The sequence below is a fragment of the Condylostylus longicornis genome, unplaced genomic scaffold, assembly GCF_029603195.1.
Source record: "Condylostylus longicornis isolate FDR11 unplaced genomic scaffold, ASM2960319v2 ptg000017l, whole genome shotgun sequence".
Classification (NCBI taxonomy): domain Eukaryota; kingdom Metazoa; phylum Arthropoda; class Insecta; order Diptera; family Dolichopodidae; genus Condylostylus; species Condylostylus longicornis.
In genome coordinates, this window is record NW_026577986.1 from 6210307 (window position 1) to 6231320 (window position 21014).

The 21014-nt window shown below is 24.3% G+C and overlaps 2 protein-coding genes across 5 annotated transcripts in view; one reads left to right on the forward strand and one right to left on the reverse strand.

Moving 5' to 3' along the window:
* The first annotated feature begins 47 nt into the window (after positions 1 to 47).
* LOC129606088 (beta-hexosaminidase subunit beta-like) lies at positions 48 to 13623 on the forward strand. 4 transcript variants are annotated; one of them, XM_055516189.1, is made up of 9 exons: positions 48 to 196; positions 11334 to 11458; positions 11529 to 11608; positions 11726 to 11918; positions 11985 to 12088; positions 12152 to 12470; positions 12555 to 12684; positions 12749 to 12950; positions 13021 to 13623. In XM_055516189.1, exons 2-9 carry the CDS (start codon positions 11353 to 11355, stop codon positions 13453 to 13455), a joined length of 1569 nt encoding a protein of 522 aa, XP_055372164.1. In that variant the 5' UTR covers positions 48 to 196; positions 11334 to 11352; the 3' UTR covers positions 13456 to 13623. The 4 variants fall into 4 exon arrangements, with proteins under 4 accessions (XP_055372164.1, XP_055372166.1, XP_055372167.1 ...); XM_055516191.1 differs by having other exon boundaries at positions 48 to 179; XM_055516192.1 differs by lacking the exon at positions 48 to 196 and adding an exon at positions 9730 to 9859.
* A 216-nt stretch (positions 13624 to 13839) lies between these two features.
* The window catches only part of LOC129606059 (MATH and LRR domain-containing protein PFE0570w), a 113416-nt gene continuing 106241 nt past the window's right edge, over positions 13840 to 21014 (reverse strand). The window contains exons 3-13 of the mRNA XM_055516122.1: positions 19753 to 20499; positions 18117 to 19667; positions 17891 to 18044; positions 17416 to 17814; positions 17032 to 17163; positions 15570 to 16745; positions 15388 to 15492; positions 14908 to 15322; positions 14662 to 14847; positions 14390 to 14568; positions 13840 to 14301 (exon numbers count right to left, since the gene is read on the reverse strand). Coding sequence (XP_055372097.1) covers positions 14155 to 14301; positions 14390 to 14568; positions 14662 to 14847; positions 14908 to 15322; positions 15388 to 15492; positions 15570 to 16745; positions 17032 to 17163; positions 17416 to 17814; positions 17891 to 18044; positions 18117 to 19667; positions 19753 to 20499 — 5191 coding nt within the window. The 3' untranslated portion in view covers positions 13840 to 14154. The remainder of the gene's footprint in view (positions 14302 to 14389; positions 14569 to 14661; positions 14848 to 14907; positions 15323 to 15387; positions 15493 to 15569; positions 16746 to 17031; positions 17164 to 17415; positions 17815 to 17890; positions 18045 to 18116; positions 19668 to 19752; positions 20500 to 21014) is intronic.

Sequence of the window (21014 nt, forward strand, 5' to 3'; positions counted from 1 at the left end):
AAGCGAGAATCAGTTTTAAACTGGCAATAATCTTATATGGTTGTTTTGTTCGCGAGTTTAAAATTATTTTTTAATTTTATTTGATTATTTAATAAATTTTACTAAATATTTTATTTTATTTAATAAGCAAAATTTACAATTTGTTTTTTTTTTTGTATAAAATTTTGCAAGAAAGATTTGTAAGTATAACAAACAGGTGAGTTTTATATTTCTGTAGTGAATGTAGTGTAGTGAAACACAAGGTTAATTTTATTTTATTTTATTTAGAGTCAGTATTACTAATTTGTTTTGCATAGCTTTATTAAGAAATTATTCAGATCTTTTTGTTTCAAATCCGCTTCATATGCCCTTTAAATTTTACCTTATAGTTTTATTTATGAAAAATAATATAGAAGAATTGAAGAATTGAATTAATTAGGCACCGTGCCTTAGAATACATTAACCACAATAGTTTCTTCTGCTAAAAATATTTTAAATTTTATTATTTTAAAAATTCAGTGCATATTTACTAATTATTTTATAGAGTAACTCTTATAATATTATGGTGATTCCTTAATATTAATCTGGCAAAGATTTGTAAAGAGAAAATTTTAAATTTAAACTTTAAAATCTGTTATAATACCATTAATCAAAAATGTAATTATAAATCAACATTAAATTTAAAAAAATTTAAATTTTTTTAATACTTTCTCTATAAATTTCGTCTTCTTTTTACTTGTTTGTTATGTTTTTGTTAAGTAAGTACAAAATTGAATGTTTTAGAAAAATTTGTTTAAACAATTTTCCCATTTTATTATTATAAACAAGAGTTATAAATTCGCATGAGATTTTTTAAATTAGGTTTACAAAAAAAAAATAATAAAAAATAAGAAGAAAACAATTCCTATTATATTAATTTTTCACTCTGCTTCCCACGAAACGCAAAATAAGAATACAAAAATAAAAACAAATCTGAAGAATAAAGAATTTTTAATAAAAAAAAACAGTATTTAACTTGTAATTATTGTACAAGAATATTAAGGAAAGACAAAAAAATGAGTTGATCACGTGAACTCGGTGATATCTGTACGAAATTGTAAGACAGCTGGTTAAACTACAACTTCGATAAAGTTCGTATTAAATAGAGTTCTGGTATTCAACTACCACAAACTCTATGTAAAAATTTGGTATAGATCTCAGCTTTCATTAGGTTATCGGCAATATTTTTTCAATGGTTTTAGAATTCGAAACTGAGTAAGAATATATATGCCTATATCACAGACTGTTACTTTTTAGCGTTACAAACAGAGTGACGAATTTCTAATACCCTTCAAATATACGCCCGTACGGATTTTAAAAGGTTTTCATTTATTGCAAAGTAATAGAAGATAATTATATTCACTTAAGAAATGAATTGTTTTCTTTTATGTACATAGATAAATTTTTAAAAATATTTAAAAAAAATAGGTATTAAAATATTAAAACGTAAAAAGTTTCTAAGAAATTAAAAAAAAAAAATGTTTTTAATCGAATATAACTGAGTTAAATTTCCTCTCCTCTTTATATATATAGATTTAAATCCCGTAAGAGAATAAAATTTTCCAGACCAATTACATTTTATTATTATTTTAATTTGTTTAACTGGTTATCTGAATCCTGCTCAATTCTCGCACACTGCTAACTATCAAATTATCTATTTAAATGAAGATTATGACACGAAATGTTACAGGAGATGCGGAAGGGATATCTAGGAATCCGGTGAGAATCTTCACGGGTCCCCTTATTTGACATTGTCAACTTGGGATACACCTGCTCAAGTTGACCTGGAGAACAATGACACCGATTTGTTTTATTTGGAAAGAGAAAAACATCTTCTTCTGTAATGTAGCGCTTTGACTCATAGAAGAAAAGAATTTCTTGGTTACTTTTGTTTTGGGAGCAGAAGGATTGCAAAGAATTGTCCCCTATAACATACTCAAGTTTATTTAAAAGAAAGGTTGGGATGGGTTGGATGATATTGTAGAAGTCATATCTGTATACTTAGTTGGGAAGGGAGCACAATAGAATAAACAAGTAATGAATTCAGGTTCATTATAACCCTGTTGTTACAATAAAAAACTTATAATTTGTTGAAATCTCCTCCTCTTTTTAAGGATCAAATGAATTTTCAAAAAAAAACACATTTTTAAAGGTCGTGCGTATTATTTACAGTTAAAAATTAAGATTACCAAATCCAATCAAATAATGTCAATTAATAACTGAATCTATAGCAAAAACCGGTTAATCGCTAATGTATACCTGTCATTCTAGCAATATCACACTCAATGTTTATTGTGCAGGTTAAAACCGAAATTTATCAATTATTTTTGTGGGTGCAAGTTTTCACTAATTATGTTCTAAATTTGTCCAAAGCTTTATAGATATTGTCGTTTTAGGAATTTGTGTAATTTTAACGGATCAAATATTATACCGAAATTTCTCATGTAAAACTAAAATTTTAATATTTTAATAAATTATAACTTTGCACTCTTTCAACTTTATAACTATGCTTAGTCGCTTATTTAAAACATTATACTGCAAAACTAGATCGGAAAATAATATTTTTATAAAAATTATTTGAAAGTTTTTCCCCTATTTCTTAAAGTGTTTAAAGTAATCGCAATATTAAATTTTTTTATATGAAAAAAAAATTATCTAAATATAATAACAAGTTTAACTCTTTTCGTGTTCGTTTTAACACCCAATTACTCATATTAATTATGCACGTAGTTAATAATATCAAAAAATAAATAAAAGGAATAATTTTTGTCTAGTAATTTTAATAGCATTCCAATTAGTAAGAATTTAGATAAGTTTGGGGATTTTTTCTTCCTTTGTCTGCTAAATAATTTGTAAAGAAAACAAATTAGGCACTTGAAATAAATAATTGCAAAATAAATACGAGTAAATGTGAACAAAACTTAATTAATAAGGTTCCTTTTTTCAAGTTTAATAAATTAGTAGTTATTACATTTTACTAAAATATAAAAATGTTAACATTTATTATTAAAATTTTAAATTTTCTATATTAAAATTTTTAATTCTGATAAATTTTTCCTATTCATATAAATTCCGCACTAACTCGTAATATTGTAGAAAGCATTTAATTTTTCATTATTAAAATTAAATTGTGGTTATTGTGGCTTCATTAATTAATTTTCACAATAACATTTTCCTCGTCTTTCTTTCTGCGTTCTGCTTCAAAAAATAATGAATTGATCACATTTAATTTACTATGCAAAAGTAACAAAATTATTTTTAAAAAATGAAAAGTTTGAAAAATTCAATTTTTAGGCTGTTTCTGAACCTATCGCAATTCGCATTTGTTTTTATACCCGTATGAACATATGTTCGAAGGGTATACTAAATTTGTCTTAACGTTTGTAACGCTAAGAAACAACGGTCTTAGATATAGATTCAAGTGTATGTTTTTGATCAACGTCAAATTCTGAGTTGATTTAGCTTTGTCTGCTAAACGATAACTTAAAAACTAATTGAGCTAAGTTCACCAAATTTTCACAAATGATTTATTGTAGTAAGTGCCAGAACCCCATTTAAATTGGACATGATCGGGGTACCGGTTCAGGTAGCTGCCATACGCAACTTCAAAATTTATTTGGCTATATCTCAGAAACTATAAAAGCTGTGGCATTCACAATAATTTGAAATTTCACACTAGCAAATATATTAGTAGGGCCGATGTGCTTGATGAAATTCGCTAAAATTTCTTGGCTCTTTCTGATTGCTGCCATACAACTTCAATAGTAGTTTGGCACACTCAGTATTTTGAAAAATACATAGTACTGAAATTTTGCATGAATTAATATGGTAATACGGCAAGTTAAAGTCATATTCTGGTATCATAACAAATTCGTACGGGTATCACAGAGTTGACAAGGGCAACTCTATTTTTTCTCGTTTTCTATGAAAAGGAATTTCAGATATTTATAGCTAACTATAATTAATAACTGATTGAAAATCATGGTACAATGCGAAATATTTTTACTTACATACGTGCCTGTGTTTGCGATATGACAGTTTTATACTTATATTTCATAAAATTTGCTCATATAACACTATAGTTATTTTACATTTGTATGGCAAGTCTTTCAACACATTAAAAGAGCAGGTTATTGCGAGTAAGTTATGATTATTTTTGAAAAGTTATCAGTGAATAATTTAGAAATCAAATTACGATAAAGACAATAAAGATTTTAATTATGTGTATAACAGATATTTAAGAACTCAATCCCATTTAATCTTTTAGCTATACATCAATTTATCTTCAAAAATTCTTCTTACCTTTATTATTATTAAAGCACAGCTCAATTATATGGACAAAATACGTAATTCATAATATACTCGTAAAATTCTAAATCTAAAAGAGTAACATTTAATAAAATTAATTTTCTGTATTAATTATTAAAATAAAAATTTAAAGTATTATTTTGAATGATATTGCATTTTCTATTGTATTTCGTTAATTTCTTTGTTTTATGAATATGATGAATTAATTATACATACACGCGAATGTGAACCACTATTCATATATGTTATTAACATTAAATTTTATAGTCATATAAGAGCTTAAAAATCTCTTTGTAATATAATTTTATTTTATATATCTATAAAATGATAAAATCATATTTTAATATACAAATTAGAATTATTCAAATAGCTCAAATTTATAAAGTTTCGAGAAATATTACATTATAATATGTAGTAAATGACTCGAGTGTAGTCTTTAAATTTCGTAATTCTTAAAACTGTATACAAAATGGGTCGCATTAGGTGACAAATAATTTCAGTTATGATTCTTTGATTAATTTCCAGCAAAAAAATATTTATATATCATATTATATGAGAGGGACGGGGGGATCTGGTACAGAAAGGTATCAGGTTTTACCTGCATATAAATAATTGTTTATAACTTCGAAACCATTCGACATAGTACACGAAATAAAAAATAACGAAAGAATTATCGTCAATTTATTAATTTCAATTTAATAAAATGCAATAATGTGAGATTTTCTATTCACCTACAGTATTTCTCTTCCCTCACACATTAATGTTCATAAGATTAGATAATACTTCACAGATATCGTCTAAAATCATAACTTATTTGAAAAATAAAAATATTTTTGATAAAATTTTTCAATAATAAAAAAACAAACAGCATAAATTGAATAAAATGTTTGAATATATCTTGTATGAGTATAAATATTGTTCGATAAAGCATTGCTCGCTTTCTTATATATTATATATCACTTATTCTATTCTCACATAAAATATTTACCCAATTAGCTATTATAGTATATATAGTAATGACATTCAATTAAAAATCTAATCGATTAAATCATGGCTAAAACAATTAAAAATATAAACAAATTATTTTGCATATAACAAAATTTAAAATCAATAACGCATGTCAATAAAAAAAAAAAATTATTTTAAATAAATTTTATATCAAATGAAAGTTTGAATTTATTTTTTATTTATCATAAAATATCAATGAATACAAGTATATGAATATCAAAAATGTATCAAACATATTCTGCAAGCAATTTGAATAAAATAAATGCTTGTATACATACCCTTAGGTGCTGAAAAATTTGATGTACTTGTAATTAATTGATTAAAATAAATTATAAATATTTTAAAATAATTTATGTACAGCAATATAACATGATGTAAGTATATACATATCTCATAATTAAACCTGATTACCTTCTTAAATTACCATAAGATTTCAATTTCATTAGACATTTCAGCTTACTTACTTAAAATATTAGAAGAATGGGGAATTTCTATTTTTAAAAATCCTTGTATTTTATTCTCTTCCTCTGAATCAAATTGAATATTCTAATTTGCGGAAAATTTGATGGAGAACTTTAAAACATGCTATATTAACTTAATGAAAAATGGAATTAATATTTCTATTTTAACCTACAACATAAGAGTTGTTTTCAAATTCTTGTTTATTTGAAATTTTAAAATTTCAAATAAACTTTTCTTAATTTAAAAATCACTTTATTCGTTTTTTACCACCAATATTGCTCCTAACTTATTAAAGGTAGTTTCAATAGAATATTTTGATTGTAGATTGTCGATTACAAAGAAGAAGTAACAGTCCACCGCGACCAGCATAAAAAAGGTCTATTGTTCATTCCAAACAGGTGTGGGCCAAGTCCCTACAACACCATCTCGAAATCAACCCTCCTTATGAATTCGGGTAACTTGGTACGCCGGGCGCAGACCGCAACTCTGCCGGAGTGTGGTCTGCGTCTGGCAGTGTTGACTGCCTGTGTGTGTGGTATACGCACCGAAGCCTATTCTTCTTCCTCGCAAAATCTTCAGGCCCTCCTCACTTTCTAGACCCAGTCTAATCAAGATGCCACCGGTGAGAATTCTCATCTGATTTCTTTCCAACCCTATAATTTTCCTAAAGCACGCACTCCTGATCGTAATCTACCAGAATATCAATAGTAACCTTACAATTAATTTATAAATATTAAAATCATATGTTTTAATTTAGTAGAACATATCAAAAATTTTAATTTCATATTAAAAAACATTGCAATTTAATTAAAGAACATATATAAATACATGATTATGAATGAAAATTGTAGATTAAAAATCCTATTTCTAATATTGTCCAATATCTTACTCCATTCTGATATCAAATATCTGAATCACCTACAAAGGACTTTTCTACACATTTATCTCAAAAATTTAAATGATACATGGTCTATAATTAAGATCTAATATGTTTATATTGTTGCAGATATCTATTTATGCTATCATAAATATAAAAAAAGTCTCACTTTCTTTTGAATGCCAAACACATATTAAATCATATTACCTATATATATGTATAAGGTACAAGTGCATATCAATTTAGAATTTATTGCAAAAACAAAAAAAAAAGGAAAACAAAAACAATGCAAATTGCACCCGACATAATATTGTCACATTAGTGCAATGACCATTTAATTAATTTAAATATACATGAATAAATTTTTATTATTAAATTATATTTTTTTTAAAATAAAAAAATTTTCTAATAGAAATATAAGAATACTATAGCTACGTGTAAGCATATAGTAACAACATAATCTCAACATAATCAAGTAACATTAAAATTAAATAGTACAATATGCAAAAGTATACAAAGAACTGTGAATAAGTTTTAAAAATTTTGTTCATGATTACAATTGTTTTTTGTTAAATGATTTGTTTCTGCTATAACTGGGAATACGTTGCATATAAAGTGATTTCTGGAGTCATTTTTGAGGAAATCATTAGTTTTAGTACTAACAGATCCACTAAGACAAAATAGAATTTTTCCAATTTGGTGCTGCTTTGCTCAAGCTTGAATCTATTTATAACGATTTGCAAATATCAAATATTGATCACAGTACGAAATTTTTTCGACAGCTATTCCTTTCGTAATTTCTTTGTAAATCAAAAAAAAACCCTATGTTACCGGCTGAATACCTGAATATAGTGTCCAATACGCGTTTGCATCCTATAAAAATTCTGCACTCAAATATTCAGTCGGTGATATATTAATACTTTTAATAGCAAAATTAGCTATGTATAATACAACACAAACTGTTATACTACTACTATAGCAGAAAAGGGTTAATATAGCTTATTTTAATAAAAGTTTTTTATATAGTCTTAAAATATTACCTATTGATATTAATTGATAATTTTATGAACAACATACTTTATTTTTTATTATTAGAATATTATTAAATTTTAAGTGTTTTTTAATCATTTAAATTAAAATTTATAAACACTTCAAGATATTGTAAGTAATTTATTAAATTGTTGAATAGTAACACTGATTTAAAAATTCAAATTCCCATAATAAATAACCTGATATTTTTATAACACAAAATCTTACAAATAATTAAAAATTGTAAACGAATGTGTAAAGAATTTTAACATAACCTGAAAAATACTTAGAAAAATACTCAAAAAATTATTATACTCGTAGCATATAGAATTTTAGAAAATCCTTAGTTTTTCAATCTTAGTTAATTTACTTTTTGATAACCTTTCCAATTTATTAGCATATGAAATATTTTTTTTTTACTTGCTCAAATGAGACTCAAATTTTAATTTAATAAAATTTTATAGAATAAAATTAAAAATTTCACCATACTATCATCTTCTCTGAGCTTCATTACCATTTCAAACAATTTATACCAAAGTAAAATACCATTTACCAAAAATTATATTGAAACCTAACTCATATTAACATTGTTAAAATATATTGAAAATTTAAAAGGATACTTTTTGATCAACCTTCTATCTACATTTATAAATTTATATTATAAGAAATCACAAATGACAAAATAATAGATGTTTTAAGGGGAAAATGTCACATTAGATTCTTTAAAACTGAGATACGAGTAAAAGCTTTTAGAAAGAAATTTTGTGATTGAGGTCTAAAATTTAAAATGAAAAAATCAAAAACAAAAAAAATTACATTTAATGTTTGTCTACAATTTCATTAAATAATAATTTTATTCAATCAAGTAGCGTAATTGTCGTTACTAAACTATATAATGTTATGCGTATAATATACATACATACATACAATATTATACATAAAGTTTAATAAATTTATGTCTGTACTATATTATACAGGGGCATTAAAATTAGATTATAATTTATAGATACCTTACTTCAATTATTTTACAAAATTATTTCGTCAAATAGCAGCGATAAACGAGTTGACATGCGCCGAAAACTTTAAATTACTTACAAAATTAACAGTTAAATTAATGAGTATCTGAGACACATTTGATATTATTTTTCTTCTAGATAGGAACTTGTGGGAGGCTGAAATTTTATAGACATTAATAAACTATTAAAAATAATTTACACATTTCGTTAGTTGCCTCTCGAAATTCGTAAAATGTGAATTGTTATCGCCTCATATTTCCAAAATTGCAGGCTTTTACAAATTTTTATAAAAGCAAAAACATAAAATAAAAGCAACGGTAAATCCCATCCCATAAAAAAGTATAATTTTTTTATCTTAATTCACTTATTACTCAACCGTTAAATTCTACCTTTATAACGTTAATTAACATTTCTTTCAATGTTTTTCTTTTGCTCATCCAAAATGTATGCAATAAATTGAAATATTTTGCTTTAAAAGCATTATTTTCACTAGTTCAACGAATTTATTTTCACGCTTCTTTAAAAATTATTGGTTTTATCCAACTTTATTTATGTTTATAATTAATTATTTTTAATGAGTTAAGGCTCAGACCGCCATGCAATTTTTAGTTTTACAATTACACTAGATTGTAAAATATGGTTGCGCGCACCTGAAAGCAGCTATAAACTATTGCGTTAATTTAAATCGATTGCATTAACTAAAAGTTGCAATCAGTTTGTTAAAAAATTAAAAATTGTTTGATTGCTTAATTGTATATGCGTTTGCTAAACAGTTGAAAAATTAAAAATTTCATGTCTGCCTGAGCCTTTATTTAGAATAAAAAAAAAACTAAATCACCTTGTATACAAATTATTCTAGACATAATGTTTTCTTCTATAAGATCTATGTTTTCTATCTATACTATTATAGAGTTTTTATAAAATTAAATGAAAAGGGAAGTCACACGAGAATATAACTAAGTGTATAGAAATTATGAATTTATGGCAAAACAGTTGGGGACTTTAATTAAATTTGATATTTAAACATAGTAAATTTTTTTATTTTTTTTTGTTTTTGTTTTCTTTTTAACAAATGATGACATGAGAACAAAATTTTTGTTTCACTTGAATATTATCAGAATCGAATAGTTAAATGAAAAAGGTGGTATTATCAGTGCTTATTATTATAGATTAATTAAATATACTTGTATAATAGTTTCTATATAGTGCTATACACATGTACGCTTGCATAAATTCAAGTATATTATACAAACGTACATATATATAAAGGTATATATATAGATATTTGATTAATCAAAAAATTTATAATAATAAAATTTTTATTTTAAATATAAAATGTAATTTTTAAATCGGGTTATTCTATTAATTTGTGTTAAACTGTGTAAATTCGGTGATATTCGCAAAAATTTTATTATTTTTTTTAGTATTTTAACTATAATATTCTATATATTATAAAATTTTTTTCATTTTAATTTTGTGGTAAGAGTTTAGAATTTTAATATCGTAATTTAAAAATTGAATTTTAAATAAGAATTAAAAAATACAAATAAGCTATTGATTTAAAATAAAAAATTCAAGAACGCTGAAAAATTTTATCTGAACAGTGAAGTGTTTTATCTATATTTATTAAAAATATATTGATGAAATTTAAAAAAATCTATAAAATTAAAATATGGCAATAAAAAATATTAATTTTCATGAGTTTTCAAATAGTGCATATAATTTATGATGATCAAAATAATTGAATTATAAAAAATTTATTAAATATTGAAATTTAAATATAAATTAATTATTCTTTATATTAAATTGTATGTTACATTATTATATAACAAAATTAAAAAGTTGCGGAAAATAAATAAAAATAATTTTTCTAAATCAAAAATAATTAATTAATTTAAAAATATTAAATACAACAAGTATTATAAAAATAGTCTTAGAATTTTATTATTAATAGTGTTATTCTTTATATTAGAGATCTTGATTTCTTGAAAAAATTGAGATATAAATTTATTGTGACCTAAAACTATATCGCATACACATACGGTTTACATACATTATACATATATTAACCTAGTTGTCTAGTTTATCTGAAAAGCCTGATTATCTGTTCTAGTGATTTATCTATTTAGGGCTTAATAATACCCAATTAAATTACCCAATTAATTGCTAATTCAATAACTACTTTGTACACATATTCTTCACCATGAATCTGATAATAAATTAAAATAACATTAAGAAAAAAAACACCGAAATGTTACAATTTTATAATAAGAAGCTGAACTGTAATACTGTTATGTATAGTAATGATTGTTATCAGATCTACAGTTCTCTGTTGTGAAGAAAGTTATCTAGTAAACAAAATGACCGCTTAAAAGTATTCATATTTCAAGTATTCAGATTTTAGCTACTTGTATAATTAAGAATAAAACGTAGTATTCAGTATACGTTTATTGTTTTTGTAATTTTTAAACTAATTTGGAGAAAGTTTTTCAGAAGTCTAGAATATGACTAAAATAGATGATTAGAAAAAAACTGAACAATTTAGATTTAATATCAAACACTATTAATAAGCTTGAAATTATTTAATCTTTAATTGAAATTTTATTTTTCTGTAGATAAACATTCAATAAGCAAATGATGAAGTCGATAGCTATAACACTTTTATTATTAATTGCATTTGAAAATAATACTAGTTTTGGATACATTATTGATCCTGGTCCACAAATAAAAGCAACGAATGGTAAATATTTTATAAAACCTAAAAATAAATTAATTATTTATTAATTAATAACTTCATTTAATTTTCATAGGTGAAGTTTGGCCAAGACCAAAATTTGAACAAAAAACTCCTAAATATTTTGTTATTGATCCAGATAATTTTGATTTCAGTGTAAGAATTAAAAATAATTTTAAACAATTAATTCTTAACTCATTTTTAAACACTTAATTATTTAAACAAATATTTTAAAAATAGAAAAATAACATTTTTTAATAATTATTTGGAAAGGTTATTGGACGAACATGTGATATATTAGAAGATGCTGTAGTACGCTATAAAAATATTATTAAAAATACTGTAAAAAGTATTTTACGATCAACTTTAACAAATTACCATTATCACAACAAACCAATAACACAAATTACAATTAATTTAACATCACCTTGTGAATTTATGCCAAATTTAACAATGGATGAATGGTGTAAGTAATTTTTACTTAAAGTAATTAAAATTCTTGATAAACGAAAAATCTATTTAATATTCTCAGATTATTTATCGGGATCAGGTAATATACTTGCTCATTCTATTTGGGGTATTCTTCGAGGTTTGGAAACTTATTCACAATTAATTACTCCAGCTAATAATGGCCTGGTACATTTTAATTTAATTGATATTTGAAGTAAAATATTAAATGTTTTAATAATTTTATTGCAGTTAAAAATTCGTGATGTAAGAATACGCGATTCTCCACGTTATCCTCATCGTGGCCTTTTATTAGACACATCACGACATTTTATGGAAATGAAAACAATTTATGATGTTTTGGATGGTATGGCTTATAATAAATTGAATGTTTTTCATTGGCATATAGTAGACGATCATTCGTTTCCATATCAAAGCATAAAATATCCAGAATTATCTGAAAAAGGAGCTTATTTACCTGATATGGTATATTCACAAAATGATGTAGCTAGTGTTATTGAATACGCTCGGTTAAGAGGAATACGTGTTATAGCTGAATTCGATGTTCCTGGTAAACAAATCCTTTTTTAACTTTATGTTTTCACACGAAAATGAAAAGATGAAAACTGTTTTTTTTTTTTATATAAAAATTTAGGACATACAAGATCATGGGGAAATTCACATCCAGAGTTGTTGACTGAATGCGGTGAACCTTACAAGGGTAAATTGGGACCATTGGATCCAATTTCTGAAGAATCTTATAAATTCATGGAAAATTTTATTGAGTGAGATTATTGCAAATTGGATTTTGGTAAAATATATTTAATATTTCTTTTATTTAAAAATTAGAGAAATTGTTCAAGTTTTTCCCGATAAATACATGCACTTGGGTGGGGATGAAGTTGGTTTTGAATGTTGGGATAGTAATTCTACTATTAGAAATTATACAAAAGCAAATAATTTAACTTATACTCATTTACAAAAGAAATTCATGGAAAAAGTTACACGAATGGCAACAAATAACTCCGTCAACCCAATTGTTTGGCAAGAAGTATAAAACTTTTTAAATAAAAGCAATCAAATAAATAATATTGATTTTTTTAAATTAAAAAAATATTTAGGCTATGGTCGAAAACGTTAATATGCCAGAAGGAACAGTTGTTCAAGTTTGGTTAGGTGATTGGAGAAAACTTTTTAGTGAATTTACTAATGCTGGTCATCATGTGTTACTTAGCGAATGTTGGTATTTAGATCATTTGTCCACTGGTGGTGATTGGTTAAAGTATTATCGTTGCGAACCAGAAAATTTCAATGGAACTAATGAACAGAAAAAACTTGTACTAGGCGGAGAAGCATGTATGTGGTCTGAAGTTGTGAACAATAACAATGTTGTTCAAAGAATATTTCCACGTGTTTCAGCAACGGCTGAACGTCTCTGGTCACAAGAATTTATACGTGATGAAATTGATGCTAAAAGACGTTTAGAAGAACATACGTGTAGAATGATTTTAAGAGGAATTCCAGCTCAACCACCTACTGGTCCAGGAATATGTTAAAAAAAAGTCAAACAATTACATAGATTTTATATACAATTTAATTTAGTAAAAAAATTTTATTTTTTATACACTAAATACAATTTTTAATAAAAATAAAAATTTTAAAATAAATTTCAAATTTCATTAATATTATTTTTGTTAACATAAAAAAACTTCTACTTTAACGATTTTAAATGACTCTGTTTCTTTTATAAGAAACCATTTAAAAAATAATATCAATTTCATTTAAACTAGTATTACATCAAATATTTTAAATCTGTTACAAGAAGTAATAGTTTTAAAACAAAACTATGTATATGTTTAATTTTACATAATTATAAAAAAAATCAATATTAATTAGGTTTAGAATTTATTAATAATACAATTTGCAGTTTTAGAGTATCTATAATAAAATTTTCTTTCAATATTTTACAAATACATAAATATTGTTTATTGTTTTTAGGTAATCATAATTAAAAATTGCAAACATTTTTTGTTTTTCAAGAACATTTAATATAGACTATATATTTAAATCCAAAACGAACATTCTATATAAATTTACCTATGACAAATTGAATTACTACTATAGAAAACTTTTTATGAGGTCACTTTATTAAAAAAAAAACAAATATATTTTTAAGTATTATTATTATGAATTTTTTTCATAAATTGAATAATGTATTTAAATATTTAATAAGTCGTACATTAACAAAAATTCATTTAAAAATCGTCTATATCTCTTAATAAGTCAGATAACATTTCCATAAATAAACTTGACTTACTATCATCCGCATCATGTGTAACATTCTTAATTTGAGTATTACTACTTATGCGTTCCAAAATATTTTTTAAATTTTCATATTCTTCCTGAAATAAAAATAAAGAATATAATTATGTTTAATATCTTTAACTAACAGAATTTTTTGATAAATATTCATAAATATCATTAACTTACAGGTCTCCAATCTTGTTTAAAAAGTGACACAAATTTATCATTAACATATGATATCGTAAGCAAGTTATTAATAATAATATTAACAGTAATACTGGCATATTTTTCAATTGATTCTAAGGATTTCGAACCACATAATGGTTTTAAAAATGATTCACCAAAGTACGAGTCAAATATATTATCTTAAAATAAAAAGAGAAACCAAAACAAAAATTTAAGAATATCACAATAAATTATAAGCTTAAAATTATTGTATAAAAATTAACAAATCATACATTTATTTTGTTTATTATCCTCTGATAATTTTTCCGACTGTGAAGATTCTTCACTATCCCCTTTAATATTTTTCTTAACTATTAAAGGATCTTCCACTTGAGAAAATTCTAGCATTTTATCAACATACCATATATCAATGAATTTTTGCACAAGACTATCCGTAAAAATATTGGAATGTTTTAAAACTAAAATTTAAATAAAAATATTAAAAACTATTTGAAATAATTTCTTAAAAATGTTTCTACCCAGATTTTGTACTAAAATAACAGTAGTTATTCCACAAACTTTATAAAAACTTGTTGGCAATATATGACCATTTAGTGTTAGCAGTAAGTCATCACAAAATTTCTTTAAATCAATTTCATTAACAAATTCATCTCGTCTACTGGTTGCATGCAGCCAAAATTGCAGTTTACACAGAATTTCAGATGGTAGTATATTTTGATTCAAATCAATCCTTAATTCAGTAGATTGTTCAGTTTTTCTAGCAGAAAAATTTTGTAAAAATTTATCAATATCTTTGGAATAAAAATTCTGAATAGTAAGGCTTGATTGTTTCCAGCTTTCAGTTTTTAATTTACATTTCTGTATTATAATAGACGCACAAGTTGATTTTATTACCGGCAATGTTTCATTAGGCAGCAGGGAATCTAAAGCTTTCTGTAGTTAAAAAATAAATTAAGAAAAATAAAAATTGTTGTTAGTACAGAGAAATATTGATTTACTTCAACTCGAACTTGTATCATATTTTCTATTATAGCATCCCATTGCGATCTAACGTTCGCCAAAGCCTTTTCAAATATTTTAATCATTTCATTTTTTAAAACTATCTAAAATGAAATAAAAATACATATTATAAATTTTGACAAAAATTCTACTATTCTTAATTTTTATATATTCATCTTACCACAGGTTTTACCGTATCGGAACATAAAATTTTATCTATTTCGATATTTGCTTCCGTTTTGCTTTTTAGGATGACTTCCATTTGAAAATCTTTAATTACTGCTGATGTTGTCCTCTCAATTACAAATTCAATAATGCGCCTAACAGATAAACTTTGTGAATGCAAGAATGCTTCAATTAATTTTGTTTGAGAATTTTTTTCCATTTTTGGATTTAAACTTTCATTCCTGTTCGATGAGAGCAATACAGATTTATCTAACTGATGAAAACTTGGTGTAACAGCTGGGGTTGTAACAATTGTTGGTGATGATGGTAATGTTGTGACACTTGACATTACAGTTGTTATTTTATTATCTGATAACATTTTCGTAGTAACATGTCGTAAACGACCAGTACGTGACAAACTTTTTGATAATTTTGTAGGCATAATTGAAACTCGGAAATCTGCTAAAAATGGGCACGATACGTTCAAAATATTTTCTAAAAGTGGATCAAAAGTATCTATAATTTTTCCAACATTTAAACCATTTACTGCAGTTTCCGTAGATAAATTAACATTAGAAGATGATGTGGATGAGACTGAAATCGAAGAAAAGTTTTTTTCAGATACAACTTTATCATCAATCTCTTCTTTATTTGATTGACTGATTTTGGTTTTATCTAACCTTAAATTATCGCTTTTATTATTGCAATTGAAGAAAGTTTTATCTTGATTTTCTACAATTGGTTCTGGTTCAATTTGTATATTCTCTGTTTTAATGGAGGCAGCTTGTCTATATGTATAATAATTTTCTATGTTATTTAATTGTTCAAACAACCACCCGAGGCATGTTTTTAATATAAAGATTGTGGTTGGTCTTAAATTTTGTAAATTTATATCGATGTTTCGATTTTGCTTTGATGAATTATTTATTTCGGTACTATTTTTTCCATCCGAATTTTTATTGAAAACGATGAAAGTATTTTGATAATAGTTTTCATTATTATAACCATTTTCAAATGATAATTTCATATATAATTCATATAGATAATCTATCATTGCACGATAATAATCCAAATTTAAGGTTACAATATCCAATATTGATAAAAACTCTATTACCCAAGGTAATGTTATAATTAATCTTCTATTGTACACTGATGTTTTAAGAATTCCGAATACATCGAATTCCGGTCTCAACTAAAATATAAAAAATTTTATGTTCTCATATTAGTTTTTGATATTGTAAATTTTATGTACAAGGAGAATTTGTTTTAAAAATTAATAAGGAATAAATTAACAAAGCAAATATTGTAAGAATATTCAATTATGTAGATTACAAAGGCAAAAGATCCCATTTAAATAAAAAAAAAATACTTTTGGAAGAGATTGCATATTCTTTACAAAAACTCCTACAAAAATTTCATAGAGATATTTCCTTAAACTTAATCTCAAATAATTTTTTTCTTATTTTATAAATATTTACCATATTTCTTAGTTCAATTTGCTTATTATCAGCTAGAGAATTCCTATTTCCTTCATAATGATGGAGACGGAATATTAAAAGAGCGAGAAATTTTGCAAGTACTCGCATTGTAGAAATAATTTCCGGGCGAACCTACAAATAAATCAGAGTTATAGCATAATTTATTTTCCATACACATTGATAAATTAGTAAGCAATCAATTTTTATAAATGATAAGAGCTTAATTTTTAATTTTAATTCCTGTTCATTTCTTTTCACAAAAATCAATGAAGAACACAATAATTATTTTTTGAAACTACATTTATGATAAGAAATGTAATTTTTTACATTATAACTTTATAATATGAGATGTAATATTCAAAAATTATGTTTATTAATTTTTACCAAGTACTCATGAAATTCTGTTTGAGATGTACCCTCCTGTTCTTTAAAAGTAATGATTTCATTAGTTCTTCCCTCTTTACTATTAGTTTCTTCATTATCTTGATTATTATTAGTACTTGCTGTCTGATTCTGATTATATTCCATTGTTTTACTAACTAAATCTATACTTTCATAAGTAGAATCATTTAATTCTAATAATTCTGATACTAATGCAATTTTCAATTGTTCAATAAAAATTACAGATTGTGCCGTTAATACAAAATCTTTAAAAAATTGTTGATTTGCAGGAAACTGATAATCTTGGCTAAAATGACTAGGTGTTACTAAACGTTGACGTAGTTTTGTTAATTTATTCATATCAATATTTGATAATCCGAGATCTAGATCAGTTAATGGTTCCTAAAAAAAAATAAAACAAATATTTTTTTTAAAAATCAGAAAAAACTGGAAAAACATAAAATGTAAGAGAACTTACAGTGAAATTTAATGAAATAATAAGTTGAGAAGTAAATAATTTTGCTAAATGAGCCATATTAATAGGGTTCTCTGATATTGACATAAGCATTTGAATTTTATTTTCTAATATTTGAAAATTCCAATCTTCACTTAAATGTTTCGCTTCCCAAATTCTATAAAAATAATTATATTAAATTATTTTCGCTTTTTTATACTTAATGAATTTCTATATAAATTTACATTACCTTAATATCACATAAAATAAGTCTCTTTGCTTTTTAAAAGCTCCACTCTCTTTCAATGATGTAAAATTATTACTGGTATCTGAATCAGGTTGATATGATACATTAGAAAAATTACCACAATTATTGATTTTCGTGGATAATTCTAATTTTGGTCTTGTATTTTCAATATTTAATTTTATATTGTAGATTTGTTGTAAGAAATCTCTTAAATCTTTTCCTAGAATTTTTAACAATTCATTATCAAGTATTACTCGTAAAGTTGCAATGTCTAATAATGCTAAGAGGTTTCTTTGTTTCTTTAATACACCCAAAGAATAAAAAAGGCAGTTAATGAAATTTTTAAGTACAAGTTCAGGATTTGTATCATTCATTGTATGAGTAATTAATTTTGAATCGATAGTTGATGTGGAAGATAATTGAAATTTCATTTCTTCAGGCAGTGTAATTTTTATTTTATTTCCTGTAGAATCTTTTTCATTTTCTTTGTTTAATAATAATTCTTCAATTTTTATAGCTTTATCAATATCACTATGAAAATTTAAATTTGAAATAGGTTTTTCGAAATCAGCGTTTTTATTGCTTTCTGGTTGTGGTTGATGTATTTGATCTATTAAAATATCTTGATTTAATTCGTCAGTAATTTTTAATTTATCACTTTTTTGCTTTACGACTAGAGAAGGTGTATCAATTATTTCTGTGGTTGGAAGATTTGTAGGTAACTCTAAGAAATTTACGAATTCTTTTATATCAATATTAAAAAAATTGATCAGGTACGTAAACTCATTTAAAATATTAGTAACTAAGTTCAATTCAATTAAAGCAGAATGGATTTCAATTAAACGATTTAATATAAATTTATTGGTTATCTTATTAAAATCAATTGACGAAATAATACTTATTTCATTATTAATATCAGTTATATCAGATTCCATAGGTAAAATTAAATTTTCATTTGATTTAATTGGTGTATTGAAATCTGAATTGTTTTCTAACGTTTTTTGATCTGGTCCACATGATGATTTTTTTGGTGTTTCAAATAAATTACAAAATTTTACATCATATGAAGTTTTTATACGATTCTGGCGTATATTATCAGATGTTTTCTCTTCAGCGAATTCCTTTACTATATTATGCATTTCTGATTTTAATTTAGCACGATCTTTTAATATAACACAATTATTTTTATCTACAATCTCTTCTTTTGATATATTCATTATATTGCCTTCATTTATATTTCGAAATGCTGGACTTGAAAAACTTGATATAAAATTTTCTGAATCATTTAAATTAACTGGAGTAGGTATAACACGTCTGGGTTTATAAGATTTCTCTTTTTGTATAGTATTATTTAAACTAGAATCATTAATTGTATCGTTGTTAGTTGAACGTGGTGTTGATTCTTTATTATTATTATAATTTCGTTTATTTTGATTTTTTTGTTTTTGTACAGATGATGATGTAGATGTTAGTGATGTGAAAAAATCACCTAGGCACAATGGAGATGATTTTGGTCTTCCACTACTACTACCACCTGTAGGCGTAGAAGGATTACTGTTTGTTAGAAAATGAAAAAAAAATAAAAAACAAAAATTAAAAAATTTCACAAATAATCATTAAGTTACGAAAATAAAATTACCTGTGTCTTGAAGATTTTCCACTCTTATTACTTTTCCCACTAGATGGAATATTACTTCTGTCAGCACTATTAGAATTTGCTATTATTGAATTATAATTTGTAACACTACTTCCAGATTTATTTAATTTTCTAATTGGGGTGGATGTATTACTTTTTAAATTCTTATCTAACTTTGGGAAATCATTTGATCCCAATTCCGTTAAATATACATTTTTATCACTTGTACTTTTCATTTTGGAAAAATTTAAATTATTGTTAATGTTATCGTATTTGTTTGTTGAAACTAGTTTTTTTTTATCTTGACATGACTCCGATCTTATTTGCTCTTGAATATTTATTGTATCGTCATCTTTACTACAATTAAATTGTTTTTTAGTAATTAAATTTTCTTCTTCAAATTTTAAATTGATTTTATGATATTTCGATGCTTCTGAATTATTATTTGGACCATTAGAATTGAAACTATCATCAATACAAGTAGTTTTGTTACTTAATAAAGATTCATCAAAAGAATTTAATGAAAGTCTACATTTTCCAGTTGATATTGTAATTGGTGTTATATTATATTCAAACTGTTTATGAAGTGCTACAGAAGTTGAAGTAACATTTCGAATTGGTGTCGTATTCGTTGTACTTGTATCTTTATTTTCTACCGTTGATGAAGGTATTATGGAATTTTTTGATTGATTTATTGAAGTTAAGTTTTTTTTTGGTGTATCACAGGATGATGAATTACCACGAACAAATCTGAAATATATTAAATATTTTAAAGAAATTTATGATGAAAAATTTATAAGAATCTTAGTTGAAATTTAAAATTTAAAATATATTTTGTTGAAAAATATACAAATTAATTTTTTCAATTTTAATAGTGAAAATATGAAAGGAATTACTTATCAAAAATATCATTTTCTCTGTTCCACAAAAATATTATATTATTCTTTATAACAACATTGAAAACTGAGGTTTTTCAAATCATAAAATTAATTACAAAAACTTTCAAACTATTAAAAAGCAAAGCAGATTTGTCAACCACAATCAAAACGAAAAAAAAAAAATTATTTCATATTTCAAATAAACATACAAAACAAATTTAAAACAATTTTCTCAATTAATTGAAATAAAAAATAGAAAATCCAATATGTCAACTTTCCCAAATAATTCGAATAAAAAATTAATTAAAAAAAATTCAATTATTTCACCACTAATTAAGAAAAAATCTTTAAAAATACGTTATGAATTCACTGAAGAGCAAAAAGATG

Bases quoted from the DNA above. Each gene is read 5' to 3' on its own strand.
- LOC129606088 (XM_055516189.1), top strand. From the start codon at position 11,353: ATGATGAAGTCGATAGCTATAACACTTTTATTATTAATTGCATTTGAA. The intron at 12,089-12,151 runs GTACATTTTAAT...ATTTTATTGCAG, and splicing joins CTCCAGCTAATAATGGCCTG to TTAAAAATTCGTGATGTAAG. The intron at 12,471-12,554 runs GTAAACAAATCC...ATAAAAATTTAG, and splicing joins AGCTGAATTCGATGTTCCTG to GACATACAAGATCATGGGGA.